The 18,580-nt window shown below is 41.8% G+C and overlaps 1 protein-coding gene and 1 long non-coding RNA gene across 9 annotated transcripts in view; one reads left to right on the top strand and one right to left on the bottom strand.

Moving 5' to 3' along the window:
* The window catches only part of ESRRG (estrogen related receptor gamma), a 374,311-nt gene that overhangs the window by 142,838 nt on the left and 212,893 nt on the right, over positions 1-18,580 (bottom strand). The window contains exon 1 of one of the 8 annotated variants that reach the window (XM_015857191.2): positions 5,791-5,910. The exons of the other annotated variants lie outside the window; for them this stretch is intronic. Coding sequence (XP_015712677.1) covers positions 5,791-5,846 — 56 coding nt within the window. The 5' untranslated portion in view covers positions 5,847-5,910. Of the gene's footprint in view, positions 1-5,790; positions 5,911-18,580 lie in introns of those variants that run through there. 8 annotated transcript variants of the gene reach the window in all.
* LOC116653250 lies at positions 6,360-9,278 on the top strand. Its single transcript, XR_004306804.1, has 2 exons — positions 6,360-6,809; positions 7,115-9,278. It is a non-coding gene; the product is annotated as an uncharacterized LOC116653250 (long non-coding RNA).

Here is an 18,580-nt window from a genome sequence, read left to right as displayed (position 1 = left end):
TGGTATGTAGTTCCAATCAAAACGATGAAAAGGAGAAGTGTGGGGATTTTTATTTTTTTTTTCCCCACTTAGAGCAGCATGAAAAGATACAGAGGAGTAAGAGACATCCCTGCTAACTTACAGAGTAATAACCTGGAAAACCACAGACTGCTTTATCCTTAAAGTTTGCTTTCAGAGCAGAGCCCTTTAGCAGAGTCTGTCCTGCCATGTAAGGCCTACAGCACAAATCTGCGAAGATATTTTACTCAGGGGAAGGGAATATAATTTTCAGTACACGATAAAAGAATGTATTTAAAACTATTTTCACCTGCATAGAAGTAATGCATTGTATTTCAGTAGTTTATCATACAAATAAACTGCCCAATTCTGGACTATAAATGGTTTGATTAGGCTGAGACCTGGTTAACCCCGATATAACAACATGCTGCAGGGTATGGAGAGCTTTCACCAGTTTCATGCATAGCGTTGCACATTAGTATCGTGAAAAACATGAGATTTACATTTCCAATATTGTTTTCTCTTTACCTTGTGTATTACTTTGATCCAAATAAAAAAAAAAATAAAATAAAAATCCACCCAAAGTTCAGATAAACTCAGAATAGAGTCACAATTAAATTCAGCAATAAACACAAACAGCGTAAGCTTGCCTCATCCTCCATAAAAGTACCTGTATCACCCCAGCTTTCACTAGGATATTAACAGCCGAGCTTTTTCTTAGCAATACTGGGATACCAAAGCACAAAAAGGAATCTTATTTAACAATTTGAAGTAGGAAATGGTGCTCAGAGTAAAAAGCTATGCTGCCTAAACTGGGAAGATAATTTGAAATGGGACAAAATACCCCTTTAACGTAAACCTGCGGTATTAAGGAACAGCCAGGAGAAAATCCTTTCTCTGAAAGAAATACATATTAATTAAAAAAAACCATCACAAACATTGTGAAAACAAGCCCAGGAGAATTAAAGCTTCTGTAACACAACAAATACGTAACTTGTTTCACAAGATGTCTATGTCAAAAGGCAATGGCCTGCCGTATCCATCCAAAATCAAGCCCTAAAGTGCAAAGGCAAAGCAGAAACCTTTAAAAAGAATAAACTACTGCTATCTGAAATAGCAATAAGTAATTCAGATTAATATTTCTCTTTACTGTTTCACAACATTTTTACTTCTGGATAAGCAAATTGTAACAACAAAAAAATAATGGGAGGGAAGGGGAGATATAGGATTTAATAAGTACTACCATTACGATTGAAAATCTACTTTACATTTTTTATCCGAGGACAATATGATATATGTTAACAACCACACATGGAAAGCCTTTCTTCTCCTCCAAAAAAGAATCATATCCATGAGGTGCAAACATAACTGTGTGTGCAAGGAAACATGGAGCCGAAACAAACAGTTCTTTTATGGAGAGACAGCCAAAAGTTATAGGAACGTGAATAAATATTAGTCACGTACATCGCTTCAAAGAGGATTTTTTTTTCCAATTAAAAATGCAGTTTATTTCATAGCAAAACTGTGAGTACAAATTCAAGAAATACTAGATTACATGGAGAATCTGATAAAATAATCAGGTGCAAACATGTTATCTGCGATGCTCTTTTTATCTGCAAGCTCACTTCTCATGGATAAGAAAAAAAAATAACACACAAAAGCAGCAATTTTTTGACAAGCAGATACATAGAGAGAAGTTGAGATAGCTTTGCACTCATTTACTGGATACGCGTCTGTGTGGATATACACAATAATACATGCACATTGCAGACAATGCACTAAGGAATATGCTGTTTACTCCGATACACGCATGCATAGTTATACATGTATTTGAACTCAAATCCATCGCGCATAGACAGAGGATTTCCACATAAATAAAAGGTGAATGTATATGAAACAAATATGCAGCTATACACACTTCTACAGCCATGACTGTGTGCACACATTATTACCTGAATCAAGCCTAAAAGTAAAAGGAGGAACATAAAACACGAAAGAACACGTAATAAGTGGAATGTCAAAGCTGCAGAGACTGCTGGTGTCATCCCTGTGCTATCAAACATACATATGAGTATGACTGGAGACAGAGAGGCTAAATATTTCACTGTCAGAGCATGTCGAGAAACGCAATTCATTTCTCTCTCATGTGCTTTAGGACAATGACAATTTAATACAAGGCCGGTGGATGTAAAAGAGATAAAAACTGAACAAACTGGCCCAGCATAATCACAGATTTCCTCTAGAGAGCCTGGCAGCGTGAGGCTCATATGCACTTGTAACGGATCAACATTTTATTGTTTCTTTCCTCCATGAATCTGCTATGAAGAAGGATTCGGAGCAAAGCTTATCTTATAGGCAGAGGTTACTTTAAGCTTCAGTGGGAGAAAGAGTTCTTCCCAGTGTTTTTCCTATTTATTCTATGCACTTCACTTACAGTGCGAGTGAAAATAATTGAGATACTTCTTGAAAGATTCAATTAAGTACCTTCATTCCAACTTATGTCTCCAAAGGGGTGCACACAACCTCCCTGCAGGTCAAGGGTCAGTCCTTTAGAGATATTTCACACAATGAAATATTGTGTTACTTAGGAATAATCCAGATTTTTGTTTTGTATTTTTATACCCTAATTTCCTTCTGTAACATATAGAAATAGCAGCATGGACTGACATATGTGTGAGTACAGACATATCATACTTTTTAGCTACTCTAAGCAACGTAGGCTTCAAGTATTGTTAAATATTATCATAGACAAGTTACCTTCCCTATTTGATGAATAGCACCGTGTATTTGAAATTAATTGCAAAAGTAGGGTTGGCTAATGAGGCAGCCCTTATCTTTTCTCAGCAGTGCAAGCACAAGTATTTTTCTGCTGGCTCAATATTTTCTAAATGCCCAAAGTGCTATTAACTAAGTTGAAATCTGATTAAATCAGGAATGTTGAAATATTTGCGACAGCTAAGGCAGCTCCAAAATAATAATAGATTTTTTAAAAGCTGGGAAAATTCTTATCTCTGTTCTTATCATGAAGCATGTGTTTAGAAATATAATAATTAAACAAATTGTTCCCTACAGATTCTCCCAGTTGTTGTGCTTCCCATTAGCATCTCTGAAAACAGTTTGTTAAGACAATAGTTATTCTGTATTACGGAACTATGGGGATGGTGGCCTCGCACCCGGCCTCTATTTAAGAGAGAAATCTGTATGAGGTGATGAAGCTGAAGGACCGTGAGGAAAAGAACAGTGTGCCTTAGGAGGAAAAAAAAGGGGGAGAAAAAAAAGGTACAGAAAGAAAAAATGATCAGCTATTCAAGAGAATTAATGGATATCCACAAGGGCTTTGCTAATAACACGGGTTAATTACTGCTGCAACGCACCAGGCTCAGTAAATAAAAGAGCACAACCATAAACACAGTGAAATGAGCAACCAGCACTAAAAGAGGGGCAAGCCCCAGCAAACGGGAAGCTGTCAGGCGGGCATTTCAGCTACAATCCCCTTCTACTTCGCACAGGATTTAAAAACTTGCCGGCAGTCCATCAAAACCGAAAAGCCAAAGAGCTGTAACTGGAACCAGAAGCGGCAGAATGGCACAGGGCCTGCTGGCTGCCCACAGGCAGGAGGGAGCTACTCGCTCGCCCACACTGGGCTGCTTGCACCCGGCTGCTGGCTGTGCTGCGCACCAAGGCCTGAGCACCTCCAACTTCAGGGCTTTATGTCTTAACAGCAACTTGATCTGCTCGCTCGGAGAGAAATGCACCTGGTTAAAGATCTGCACAGCTCGAAGGGACTGTGGGGTGGAAGCAAGCACCCCTTCCCACTCCACAGTGAGACTTCTTCACCCTTGCTCCCTTTTGAAAAGGGAAGGTACTTCTCAGATAAATTGTCTGGGAATGAGAAGCTAAGCCAAAGTACCCACAAGAGCAGCCAAACTGATATCAACTCTCTCACATTTCACACACGCAGTCGCACGCACACAGATGGATATTTACATGCTAACGCCCGTGAGTGTGCACACAGCCATTCCACAGACCGCTCCCACACAAAACACACAGGACCGCTATGACACACAGGTATTTACTACACATGCCGCCTACCTCCGCTTTTTCTACTACACCCGCTCTGCACAGCCTTCATTTCTTCTCGCCCGTGCATTCTACCTGCTGCTGGACGAAACAGAAATCACTGCTGGCTACGAGCTGGGTGTGTTTGACGTCTGAACACCAGTGCTGGGGTTCCACCTAACACCGTGAGCCACAAAGGGCAACGTACACAACGCACAGAAGCTCTCCAGAGTTACAAATCTCCTCCGTTTCCTATGTTTGGCATATAGAGATGGCGTTTAAATTTATTAAGCTGGCCCATGCTTTCTTCCCTCACCCCCACCCTCCCCCCCACGCCATTTTTCGGAGTGTTTCTATTGCCTTTCCTTCTCCCAGCAGCTGTGACAACTGTTAAAACAGTCGGTAAAATTAAGTCTGCTCTATAATCCTTCAGTCAACGTTACATTTTAATCAGAGGGTGACTGAGATTTCAGGTACCGAACACGCGGATTCATTTACAATGATTAAACTGACACATACATCAAAATGAGCAGATACGTTGATCGAGCCCCGTTAGCTTATTAACTATTAGTAATTATTAGTGTTACTGTTATTGCTGAAAAAGCAGAAAGCCAGGTCTGCAGCTGGCTGGGAGTTACAGCATTCTTCAGCACGCTGCCTTGATATCAAAGCATACCTAGTGATGGTCAGGCAGATGTCTGCCCGCTCCCAGAGCGTTCCGGCAATTTTTAGCTCCAATCCTCGCTGCCCTGTCACCCATACGAGAGAACCACAGGAACTACTCTATTTATTTTCCTTACCCCCCTCACTCACGCGTGCACGTGACGGTATGAAAGTCGATATAAGCCAATTCACAATCACTACGAATATGAATAACGTGCAAAACTCCGGGGCTGAGGGCTTATTAGTGGGGACGGGAAGCATGAACGCGCTGAGCGGCGCTGCTCTGCGCCCACCGCTCAGGGAGGCACCGGGAGGCCGTTCCGATGACTTTTAATTGAACCAAAGAAGAGGGGAAGAAACATAAACAACAAAAAAAAACAAACAAAAAACAGAAAAAAAACACCCCACAACAACCCAACGAGTTGGAATGTTGCGCCGGAGCCAAAAGGACATGTGCCCCGATTTCATTTCAATGCATCTCCTCTAAGAGGCTTATCCGAACTAATCATTTAAATTAGCTGTAAGAAGGTAAATTCAAGAAAGCTCCTTTGGGCTGGGGGGGCGGTGAAAAAAAGCTGTAGGAGAAAAAAAAAAAAAAGAAAAAAAAAAAGGAAAAAAGAAAAAAGAAAATAAAAGAGGAAAAGAAAAAAAAGAGGGAAAAAAAAAAAAAAAAGCTTTTTGGTCTTTTTGTGCATTCATTCCGAAGAACGCCGCCGGCTTATAAGAGTAGCGGGCACCGTGCTGTGACGTTACCCGAAGCTGTCCCCGGAGCACCCGCGGAGCGCGGACCCTCCGCCGCTCCCCCCCCTCGCTCTGCTCCGGTGCTACGACAGGAGGCGGTTCGGCCCCACCGCCCGACACCCCCGCGGTGCGCTCCCTGCTAACCCGGCAAGTTGCCGAGCCGCGGGTCGGGTCGGACGGGCCGGTCGCCGCGGCTCTCTGCAACTCCTTCCCTCCGCCCTCCCGCCGGCCCGCGCGCACCTGTCGGGCTGCGGGCGGCCACCGCCGCGCGGCGCCCCGCAACGGCTACGGCGCGGCGAGGAGGCGGTGGGGGCGGGGAGCGGTACCTACTCTTCCTCGTAGTGCAGGGAGAGCGGCTCCGGCAGGCAAAGTTCTACCGAATCCATGTGCGCCCGGCGAGCATTCTTCGCGCGCGCGCGCCCGCGGGAAGGCAAAGTTTCCGTGTCCCGGCGCCGCGCTCTTGGCACGACGGCCTCGACGGGCGGCGACAGGCGCGGCCAGCGGGGACCAAAAGCTCGTCCGCGCGTCTAATCAAGGACTTAAAGCCCCGCTCCGGGCTCATGAATATGAAGCGGAGCTTTACATATGCGGTCCCCCCGGGCCGGGGGAGAGGAGGATTGGTGGGGCCGCGGCCAATCGGGAGGCGGCGGGGCGGTGCGCGGACCGCGCGGCAGGTAGAGGGGTGGGGAGGGGAGCGGCCTGAGGCGGCGGCCGAGATGGGGTAGAGCCCGGAGACATGTCGGCGGCCACGGGCCGAGAGGTACGGAACTGGGCAGGGGAGACGGGGAGACGGGGGGGGGAAGGAAAGGGAAGGGAAGGAAAAAGGAAAGGAAAAAGGAAAAAAAAAAAAAAAAAAAAAAAGAGGAAAGGAAAAAGAAAAAGAAAGGAAGGAAAGGAAAAGGAAAGGAAAGGAAAGGAAAGGAAGGAAAGGAAAGGAAGGAAAGGAAAGGCAGCGGGGGAGGAGGCAGCCCAACTTTTTGAGGGGCTGGCGGCTGGGAGCGGGGTCTGCGTGTTAACAGTGTCTATCTGTTGATCTAAATTGATCTACGTGGTTATAAAAGCGGAGAAAGCAACTCATTCCGTACACGTTAACAGAGGGTTTACCTGGCAAAAAGCGGCGCTCGGCTTCTTTTCTGACCGGCGCTTCCGTACACAGCCAGGTACGTGCGTTCTCTTGCAGCTCAGCACAACGCCTCGTGTTTAACGTGCACCCCACGTGCAGTTATTTAGGTGCTGACGTGTAAACATTTCGCTTCGGCGAACAGAAGAGCTCCAGAACCGATCAGTTTCTACCCCAGCTGCGCAGGGAGAGCGAGGGGGACGACCTCAGCCTGCTTCGTTGTAGCAAGGTAAGATAACGTTGTAGCAGTTCGACACTGTAATACCTCGCGGTGCACCTTGAAAGCGTTCCCTGCGCGGTGGATTTCTGCCTAGTCCATTCTGCCCGATGGGAAGGACAGCGAGCAGAGGAGCCCTGCTGCGTGCCCAGCCCCGCCGCTGCAAAGCACTGCTGGGAGCCAGCCTGCATCGGCCGCAAGGAAGGGGCCCTCGCCCAACCTGTTCCAAGCAAATAACCGTGCTGAACTTGGAGAAGCTGACCATACTCGGTATCTTTATACAGATAGATGTTGTTTTCCTTTTCCTTTTAACTCAGCTCAACCGCTTAGGAAAAAAGCTCTTATTTATGACTGCTGCCCTACACGATGCAAATGGCAATCTTTGAGATCAAAACATACCGGTGCACACCCACAGAAAGCATTAATGTCATTCACCAACGGGAACACAAATGCCCTCTCCCAGCGTTTCACCAGATGAGCACGGCCGCAGAAGCCAAGTCTGAAATACATACGTTCAACAGATGTGTTTGTATATGCTCCCAGCAGATACATGCCAGCATTCTGTGCCTAACCTTATGTAAAGGCCAGGCGTGTGGTATAAATGCATGCAAGTTTAGGAATCGGAGCCTACGTAGCAAAACTGCAGCTCAGACTACTGTATAAAAACAGGTAGTAAAAGCTTAATTACCAATAGCATTATGCTGTCTATATTGTTAAATGTGAGCTCTATAATTAAGATGTAAATTCACGTGTGAGCAGTGAATTACAGAGCTCTGAAAATGTAGAGGAAAATCCAACCATGGCATAGAAACATCAGGCTTAAAATAAATAAATAAAAATAAATAAATCAGTTTTTATCAAATTATAAAATGAGGCATTTAATCATGTATTAGAATGCTCTCTGAGGAACAACTGGATACATGTGGATTTTGGAATCGAATCAAAACTAAAATAAGACGTGTTCATTCTATGCACCTTTGTAGTATATAAGCCCAAAATACAGCTCCTGTAAATAGATTTTTGTCTGCCCTTTGGCAAACTATATGAAAATAGAACTGTATTGTTTCTGATGGCTCTGAGTGTCCATTTGTAGATTTATATTCAAAAGTGCTATTTTTCAATTTTATGCTAAAATACTTTCAAATCATTTCATTCTTATGCGTTTTCTTTAAGTAACCCATACCCGGTCCCTATAGATGGGCCATTTCATCAAGTCACTTCTACGTATTAAGTTCTCTAGAATATATCCTCCTTCATAAGACAGCTGATCCATTTTGAAGTGTAGCAAAGCACAGGTCAGCTTTAATTTCTACTTTTGGTCATTGTTTCTTTAGATGATGTTTTATATTCAAATGCTGAAATGTCTCTTTACTTCTGCCATGGAAACTTTCCTTTCTGTATTCCCATAGGTTCTGCCACCTTGTTGACTTTTTCCCCCCATATCGCACACCCTCAGATACATTTTTCCTCTCTCTCTATTTGCCATCTCTATGTTTCTCTCACCCATCTCTCATCCAAGCAAGTGGCTCTCTTCCCTGCCACTGCTGCTGCTCATGCAACCAGAAATACAGTGCTATAGTTTGCATGCTGATAAACAAAGCAGTTGGCTTCTTCCCTGGGACTGAAAATGCCACCTCCACCAGACCAGGGCCTGGAATTCCAACTGTGTTCATGAACTTGGGTCTCAGTTATCCATCAGTTTAGAAAAATAAGATAAGCAATATTACTACAGGCAAATAAGCTGTGTGTAAACATGGCTTCACTTTCCCAAGCTTTGCAGTAGAAATAAATAAAATAGCAATAGGGGGAAAAGAAAAAAAGACTCATACAATTTAATTAATTTTTATCAGGGGATGTAGAGTAAGACATGCATGGAAATGCCCATCTGCACTAACTTACCAAAACAAACAGTGTAAAATCTTACCACAAGGAGTCTATAGAAAACAGTGGTAATCGAATCAGAGAAGGGAAGGATAAAAGCATCCTGGCTGTGTGCAGCAGTCAAGGAGCATTACTGGTCAGAATCTGTGTTTCCATCTCTCTGTGCGCCTATAATTTGTATTACATATACTCCATGTTTATGTATCTTCATATTTAAATACTACAGACATTTCTAGCTACATTCTTACAACACAACTACCTCAAGGCAACTGGAGAACTGTAATTCAGTGGCACTTCACAGAAGCTGCACAATGAATTGTGTCGAATGTGTATTTACCAAAAGGCAAAGCTCAAGTCATCTGGCAAGGAGCGAGAATGTCAAATACATTTTATTAGCTGCAGAGAATTAATTTGAAAACAAGTACATGGTTTACTTAGTGTAACGTGTTGGGGGTTGGACTCTGTGATAATCTCCAGAGATCCCTTCTAACCCTACAATTCTGTGATTCTGCGAAATTTTGCCATACACTGTGGTACCTTGTTCAGAGCATAACTGGGGAATATCATGAAGTTTGAAATAAATATCAAGTAATCATCAAATACATGGTTCTCTCTTTACTCAAAATCCTAAGAAATACAACTCAAATGTTCTATGCTCCGGAGCAACGTTAGAACAATATTGTCACTGTTCACTGGTCTAAAGACTCTTTGGCCTTGTGTGCTTAGAGCTGGAAGGCACTTTGTGCATCCCTGAGCATGCTGCTCACACACAAAGAAAACCTAATGCTACAGACGTTTAGAGTCCTGCTAACCTGCTAGTATGTGGTTGGACAAACTGCAGCAGGCTATTCCTTTAAAGCTACCAACTTCAGTCTGTATTTAGGACTGCTTAATTACTCCTTGTTCTGAACTTAGGTAGAAAAAGCACAAGTGTCACTATCCCAGAGTGCTCTTTAAAACTTTCCCACTGTTCATTCACAAACATACAGAACAAGGCATGTAGATTTTGTTGCTACACACTGTATTCCAGTATATAAAAAAATAAAATGAATGTCTGTGTGAGGTACCAGCAATTGCATTTCTGTGTTACTAAACTGCTTTTGGTTCCTATGGTCTCAAAAAGAAATAAAATAAAATAAAATCTTGGTATTTTCTCCTCATTTGATTTTCAAGGGCATGGGTATTTAAATGACTGCCTTCACTGGTACAGAATAGAAACAGAATAGAAAACAGTTCACACTGCTATAAATGAAAATTATTCTCTTGACAAAACACCTTTTCCAAAGCCTCTGACAAAACGAAAGGGAAAAAAAGATAGAAAAAGGAAGCTGCACATGCTTGTCAACTACCAAAAAACGACGACTCCCTGAAGATAATTCAGGTACACACCTCAGTATGGATATCTCAGCATTACCCCGAGCTCTTTTTTTAGTGTAAGTTTCTACAGAGAAGCTGAAGCGCATTACTGTCTCAGACAGCCAAGGATGAGATGACTGAGGGAATTCAGTTGCTCTGTTTAATTAATACAGGATTATTTCACTTTCATTTTGTGGAGCTAATAATATGACTAGTGGAATGTCAGTAAAAATTAAATCATAAACTAGTGCAGTACCAAAGGGAAAACTTACTTTAGTTATGGAGTATTCCCAGCAGAAATCTCGAAAATCTTATACATATTTACACTGATAAAATACCACATGTACTTCATGGGATACTGCAAGCTCTCTACAATCCTTATGGCATGTATTTACAGAGCAAGAGTTAACATTTTGAGATTATACATTAATAAATGAGTTGCGGTTATATTGTTTCTTGAATGTTAAGCACCAAATACTAAACGCAGGAACACGTTCAAGGTCAATGTCCTATTTTAGACCTTTTCAGCAGCTGTGATATTATTATAATCATACTTAAAATATTCCTATAGAAAGAGTAAATTGGGCCTTTTCACTAGGAGGATTATTATGATAAATAACAAATCTGAAAGAGGACAAATTCAGATCTCTTTTATTTTTCAATGGGATAACCTGCTGTCCCTTCTTGCGACAGCTTATCTAATAAGAAATAAAATCAATCCACATTCTTCTGCGCTTACAGTACAGGAGGCCTCACCTATGTAAAAATCTCTCTTCAAGTACTTTTCCTTTCTGTTAGAACCAAAACACTCCAGTTGGGTTCACATTCTATCGCCCATACTGCAGTGAAATGTAATATCCCATAAAGCCAGAAGGGAAAGAGGAAAACTTAGTGTCAGCAGCTATTCCTAAGCAAGATTAGGACTTTAGCTCTGTCTAATTGGGGGATGAGATGTGTCCCTCAGTGGGTCTTTTCCCACTCCCAAATCAGCCTCCCACCTGACAGGAAGCTCAAGGTGCTAAACATAGAAAAGAAGACGATAGAGCATAAATATTTCCCCAGTGAAAACCCCAATAGTCTTTACTGAGAGCTGACATGAATTGCTTGTTACGCTGGCCCCAGGATATCACAGCTTGAAGTGAGAGCACACATACACAGAGCCACCAACCATCCTCAAACCTTCTGCGCTGTGTATTTATGCATGTGCATCTAGAGGAGGCTCCTATGACATCTGACTTGGAGCCTGTACACCTGCTGTACAAAATGCATTATCTCCAGCTTGACTTTTTTTTCCACCTGACTGTCCCAGCCCATCTTCCATCACTCTTCTTTCTTTCTTTCTTTCTCTCCTCCTACTCCCCCTCCACTCCCTTCTCTCTGGCACTTTTATTATTAATGTTAGTGCTATTATTACTGTCCAAAAGACACAGGTTTGTTGTTGCCTCCAGCAATATCCCAGGAAGACGAGTGATGGCGGTGTCATATCATCACACAGCGACTTAATCTATTGCGACACCCAGGGAACAGGTAACTGAAGAGATTTACAGAACATGCTCTCTGACTGAATACAAAATGTTATCCCCTTTCCCGACAAACTCACGTCACACTCAACAAAGTGAAACATTTTGCCCTCCTATGGCTCACCGTTTTCATGACTGCTTTATCCAATTCCACCACCGTATGAGTCACCTCACTGTACATCTTCTAGCAATACAACACTTTTGTTTCACGTTTTTGTTCTCTCTCCTTTGTTCTTCTCAGGTTCTCTGATTAACAAACAGCCGGATCATGTTGAACTGCCATGTAACATAGCTTCAGAAATCTTTTATCTGTACACTAGATGACTGGAACCATCACTTACATCAGGGTTATCTTTTTGTGCTGTCTTTATGTTGTCTGACATCTAATGTATGCTTTTTAAAACAACAGATTAAAGGGGTTCCACTTTTTAAAGGTGCAAGGAATGCTAAATTACATGCAGTTTAGTTGCGATAACCACTGACAAGCAGATGAGCATCTACATCAAGTACTGAGAATCAAAAAACTAATCTGCATGAACCTTCCACATGGGTCTCCCATTTTGCTATCCATAAACATTAAGAAAACTCAGTGTAATATAGAAGTGCATGGCTGTTCTCTCCAAGATCAAGGTGAGACCCTTTATCTTCTAACATTTCACTGACCTGGGAAGCAAGAATTTGCTGCAGAATTAATCCTGAACTGCAGAAGACAAGTGAGAATAATGAAAATGACTTCAGCTAACTCAGAATAACCTTACTGTGCTGGTAAGTCAGAGCTTTCACCATGGGAAATTAGCATTTCTGAAATAGCTAAAAGGAATCGGTAACAAACACTGAGTTCACCTGCTCAAGAGTAAACAACATATCCCTCCATAAGGTGCTAGTGACTTGTATCTCTAGACACCTTCAAACTAATGCAGGTAGGGGCTTTGATACTGAAGACAACCGAAACACGTCCCAGTGGACATATCTAATTTTTCCTTCTGTAAACACAGCTTCTTATGAAGTCATATATCAGCTGACTGACCCTTTAACATATTTATTAAGCTTTTCATAGAGGTACATTCAGGCTCCATGTCAAATGATTTCTTAGATTCAGAAATATGTACATAAACCAAGCACGAGAAGGTGTTAAGCACATCTTGTCCTTTTTCCCCATCATGAATAGGAAGAGACTTAAATGTTTGCATGGCCATACAGCTCCCAGATGGATCTGTAGCTCCTATAGAAAGGGGAAATTTGCCACCAATTGCTCTTCTCCCAGGTCCTACAGCTCCATCCAACTGAACATCAAAGCACTGATTTTCAGTACAATACATCAGAATCACTCATTAAAAAAAGGTGTTTATTGTGGTTATTACTTTTTTTTCTGACTGTATTAACAGAATTAAATGAGACAATATAATCCTAATGACACCCTTCTGCAGCTGAAGCCTTCTCTTATCACCTCAGTTTCTTTCCTAGAGCAGCCTCATTCCTATTGACCAGTCAGTTAGTTCTATTCAATTACTCAATCTCCAATCAATAGATTTAGCTGTGCATAATGGTTAAGGTGTAAACATTATGAACACACTCATCCAGCTTAATTCATGTGCTTGCAGATTTGGCTTTACATTCTAAACTCCTCAACGACAGAAATGCAGAATTAAGCTTTTCCTATTGGCTTTTTTTCTACCTCTGCCCCTATTTCAGGTGTTATATTTGTAGAAATTAACTCACTTACTATAGAAATTTCTGTCATCCACAAATAAAAAGGAAAAGCAAGAATTGTAATCATTTAAATGTGCTGAATAGAGCAGTAAGACCGCTGTATGATGTTCAAGCAGATCCAGTCAGTATTTTCCTGCAGAAATACGCACTGAAGGTGTGAATTGATCCAGAAAGTACAGCCTTTAGATTTACTGCACCTCTGACACTTCTATCACAAAGCATTTGGCTCAATTACTGTAGCGGCATGTGTGCGTGACTATACCTATACATATACATAGACAAACATATTGTATTGTAGGCTTGTGGTTACCTATGTGCATTTATACCTACTCAAAAAAGTATGCAGTAAAAGTTGAACCAATGCACACATGCAGGTAATGCTTCCATCTTTCATTTAGTTCAAAGCTTCTTCATTAATTCTGTCCCCCCAGAGCTCACAATTCTGTGCGAGAGAACTGATCTGCAGACACACCAAGTTATACTCCTCATGGTGTCTTGCTTGGGAGCTGGGCTGTATAGCTCTTTCTCAGCCCAACGCTTCACTGGTGCATCCTCCCACCCTTAATGAAACACTGCAGAACAGCTTCCCGACTACTTGCTCCCAGAGACTACATCCATTTTTGTGCATTATGAAAACAGATCTGATACCAGTGCTGTAACACAATACCTCTGCTGACCAGATAACCCAGAAGAATACAGTTACAACTTATCTGAACAGAGTTCAAATAATACTTGCCAATGAAACACCAGTTCCTTGGGAACTCCCTGGCTGTTACCTGCCTTGAACCAGTGCAGGGCTGTGTTCAAAACAGCTGAAATTTGTGCACATGAGAATGGTTGCACAGAGCTGCTATAATAAGAAAATCCAAAGCAGTTTTTGCCTGTAACTATCACCATGTGGCCTTTATGAGAGGGGTAAGAATTTCTTGACTACAGGGAGGGTAACAAAAGCTTAAAAAAAAAAAAAAAAAAAAAAAGCAGAAAGGCTTGTAGAAATAAAATATACAGAAAAGGGAAAGTTGCAACACACTTATCCTGCTGACCTTTTCACTCCAACTTCAGATTATCTGCTCCTGGGGTATTAACATAAACTGCTCCAGCCTTATTAAAGGCCATATCTATATTCTTTAGTGCTGTTTGCATTCGGTACGCATATTTTTCAGAATGCTAACGGGCTTTGTTCAATAATGAACTTGGCAGCAGAGCAGGAATGGGTTCTCTTTCAATGCTACTTTCTAAATAAATTATCTAAACCTGATTGAGTTAGATCTGTGGATCATGCTTTGCAGGATGCAACTCGGAGTTTCCGAATAAAGTGAAGCACTTAAGCAAATCAGACTTTTATTCTTCATCCACTGAGAAGCCTGAGATTTAAGATGAAAGAGCAGGGCTGCCTTTCTCTCCTATGCTGCGAGGTTCCTTCATTTTCCCTGTTTCCCCAGTAGATTTACTTGTAAATCTGGCGACAGCCACATCTGAAGTCCTGAGCTCTGACTCCTGACCTCGGTTATGTTAGCCCTTCCTTGCAGAAGAACTACCCCTTGGATCACTGACTTGCTATTATTCTATGGTTAATAGACCTGACCCGTGCAATATTTTTTATCTGGCTACAGTCCTATCTCTAAATTCTCTATTTTGAATGAATACCGATTTTGTGACATGAAGTCTGCTATATAATGAAATGCAAACAATGAAAGGGCTAAATCAGTTTACAACAAATCTATTTGTCAAACAGTGTGGAGATGCTCCCAATTTAGTCCGGGCGGTTCGTGCAGCTCTTGATAAGGGAGTTAAAACCGAGCCGTTCCACCGCATGAAAATAAAAGCATCAGCAAAAGAGAGGTATTTTCTTTTGGAGAATCTTCCCTGTAACCTGTAGCTAATGATAAAAATATAAAATAAAATAAAATAAATAAAATAAAATAAAATAAAAAAATAAAATAAAGCCCCCTGGATTCTGCAGGAATTTTCTCACAGCCGGGAGCACTGTTATAGTAGGTAACAGCCAACGCCTCCCCAGCGCAGTCCCCTTATGTCACATTTGCATTTCTATTCAGCTACATCGCCTGACAATGAAGCAAATGGGTCTGCCTTATCTGTACAATTCTGGACAACAGAGATTTCTGAGCCATACAAAGGAACGAGCTTAACATTCAGCACTCAACACTTCCCCGCGCACCCCCTCCCAGGCCCTGGGGGGAATGCAGGCACATAAACACCTGTCCACACCAAAAACTGGAGCTGTCACACAGTGCCGGAGAAGGAAGCGGTTAAAATCACAAATAAATAAATAAGAACTCATGGAGACTTTTGAGACTCTCACCCTGCTGCAAGGAGGGAAGCAGCCCCAAGCAACCAGATTTTAGGGCTTTATTTGGAGAGCACCAGCAAAGTGAAGGAGTGCCCCTGGAATGTGAAAGTAGATGATATCTCTGCGAGCAGTTGTTACCCCTGCTGTCCTTGTTACGCTGGCATTTAATAGACAAATGAAAGCTGGAGATCCTTTTACCAGGAAAATTTCATATCACCCTACTTTTCATTAGGAGCCCTTTAGCAACTAGCCGGGCTAACTCCAGCCATCTCATCTCAGTGCAAGGAAATTTCAGGCTAATTCCTTCAAAATTAATATTGTCTCATCTGCAACTTAGAAGTGACACAAAAATTGCACAAGCTGAAGCCTCCAGATCAAACTTGTGTTATGACAAGACTTAAGCCAGTTATAATACAGGTTAGGGCTTTAAGCAGCAGAGAACAAAACCGACAATGACACCATTCTATAGACACTTGCACATTATAAAGGCTGGCTTTCTGCGACCTACTGTAGGGAACCTGCTTTAGCTGGGGGTTGGATTTGCTGATCTCTAGAGGTCCCTTCCAAGCCCTACAATTCTGTGATACTGTTACGTCTGTACATGCTGTATCTGACATCTTGGATATCTCTTCCCAGTTCTTCACGTAACAAAATCCACTCTGTGTGCACAATGTGGAGTTTAAGAAACACTATGTTGGAGATCACCATCCACATGTTTATTTTCACGTGCAGAAAAGAGTTTTAATTTAGGGCAACAAATACATAGAGCAGTGAGGGAGGATGTCTTTCTTTTTGTTCTGCATCGTATATCCTTCAGCACAATATACATTTTGCATAGCATACTGAATTTTACATTGCTAGCTTATACTTTAATTGTCCTGAACTTCCAGGTAAGGTTATTCTTTGCTGTTGAACAAATGCTGAATTTCTCCCCAGAGGTGGTTGCAACAAGTACTGATTCTTTATCTTTTCCTCACTCACACAGTTTTGAAGATTTACAGGCATGAATATCATCATGTTAACATAAAATGATATTATTATTGCCAAAAACAAGGCAGTTAGCACAGAGGCGGTAAGGAATGCAGAATGCTTGCTTGGATTCAAAGGCAGTGCGAAGCTCCTAGAGCAGTCAGCTGTTTTTAATTCTACAACCGATGGCCCAAAAGCTGCTGCCTGCTGCACAATTCGGAGCAAGAGATTAGGGCATGTTCTGCCTCCTTGAGAGCGAGCAAAAGACCAGCCAACTTTTATTACCCTTAGCACTGAAAATAGCTTTATTGCTGAGGATGAATGAAACTACCAATTGCCCTGGTATCATACCTCCTAAAGCACTGCAGATCCTTCAAATGCTGTCAAGGTGACAGATCGCTTTTACCCTCGACTGTGCAAGCACATGGCTAGAGCAAACTTCATAGAAGGCATGTGTACATGGTACAGCGCAGAACAAATATTTAGTCCTTAAATTTGCTGTGATAAAAAGGGAACCTACAATAAAATTAAATAATTGATACTAACCTATCAGCATTTAAAAACGTTTTTCTAAACTATTGTAAGAAATGAGATAGCACATACTACTACGCTGCTGTAACTACTTGTGTCTGTTGATTTATCAAAAAATAACTATTACAGATGGAAGAGAGATAGCTGGATAATTAAGAAGAAAAGCAACCACAGGAAACATTTTCCATAGATTGATTCAAGGTCTGCTTGAATCTCAAGTCAGGTCATCTAAAAGGTTTATGTAGTTACCCAAAAGAAAAGAGCTTCCTTCTTCTGCCCTGTGAGGATGGAAGTTGTAGATCCCATTTTGCTGATTGCATTACTGCATCTTGAAGATATTTATCAAGATGGCTTCTACATGCCTGCCCCTTCTGGAACAGAGCAAGCAACAGAGCTGACCCAGAAGAATTAGATGAGAAATTCAACTAATTAATGAGCCCTGCAGGTAGAACATCATTTCTTCTGCTCTTTGGGGCATCTGCAAGGTCAGGTTTCTTTTTCAGCATCAGGTCAGATTCACTAATCTGTCAACATTTACACAATTTTTAAGTAGTGGCCACACATTTACCTTACCATTATGTCATAAAAACTCAACTGTCCCCACTACCAAGCAAAAAAAACATGGTGAGTTTTGTCTGATGCCCACTGAAAGGGAAAAGCTCTTCAGGCCAATTCAGCCTTATTAGAGTTCTTTAACATTACCTTGCTTCTCTGTGGGCAGCAGTTTAAAATAATTAAAGCAACATTTTCCATTTAAGAAAATATTCTGGAATGCAACTAAAAATGTCTTGGAATGCATCTCAGTTCCCTCATTGTGCTCTGCTGTCTTTCCTATGTTTGCTTTTCTGAGCATCGCATGGCACAGTTTTCTTCCATCTGCCAGGGAAGTTTCCCAAGAAGTAAACCAACTTCAAGATATGAGTAATCTGAATAGAAGACGCATTCAGATAGAATTCAGAATGATTATCAGCTCACCTCATCTGTTTCTCGAGCAGTATGTGCACTGTTACTATCCAATGGCCTTGTTGCTAATAAACTTGTTGTCCCACCTCCCATCTGCTCCTCTTGCTGGCCTCCTGCCACTTCAGCCTCAGTCCTTTCCTGTCTTCAAGATGTCATTCAACTTCACTTGCTCTCCTATCCATTTGTTTCTCTTTCCAAGTGAGATCAAGCATATATCTTTCTGTGTCTCTCTCTCCAGCCTTTAGCTTCTGCTCCATCTTTTTAGTAAGTGTCTATGTTTCTGCTCCATTTATCATAGTTGGCAGTATGTGCTATGCAGGTGTCAAGGAAACCAAGAGAGAGTTCACTATTCATGATACTGCCTCTTCAGCCTTCTTGTGGCTTGCCACTGAGTGTCAGGTTCTTAACGCTAAGCTTTATGTTGAGAAGAATGTCTACCAGTTAAAGACAAATTACTTTATGCCAATACAAAAAAAAAAAAAAGCGATACTCCTTTAAAATTAGCTTTTTTCCTGTCTCATTTTAACCAGTTTCTGTGTTAT

This window comes from Coturnix japonica, chromosome 3 (genome assembly GCF_001577835.2).
Source record: "Coturnix japonica isolate 7356 chromosome 3, Coturnix japonica 2.1, whole genome shotgun sequence".
Taxonomy (NCBI): domain Eukaryota; kingdom Metazoa; phylum Chordata; class Aves; order Galliformes; family Phasianidae; genus Coturnix; species Coturnix japonica.
The sequence above is the reverse complement of the archived record's forward strand: the minus strand, read 5'-3'. Positions and strand labels throughout refer to the sequence as shown.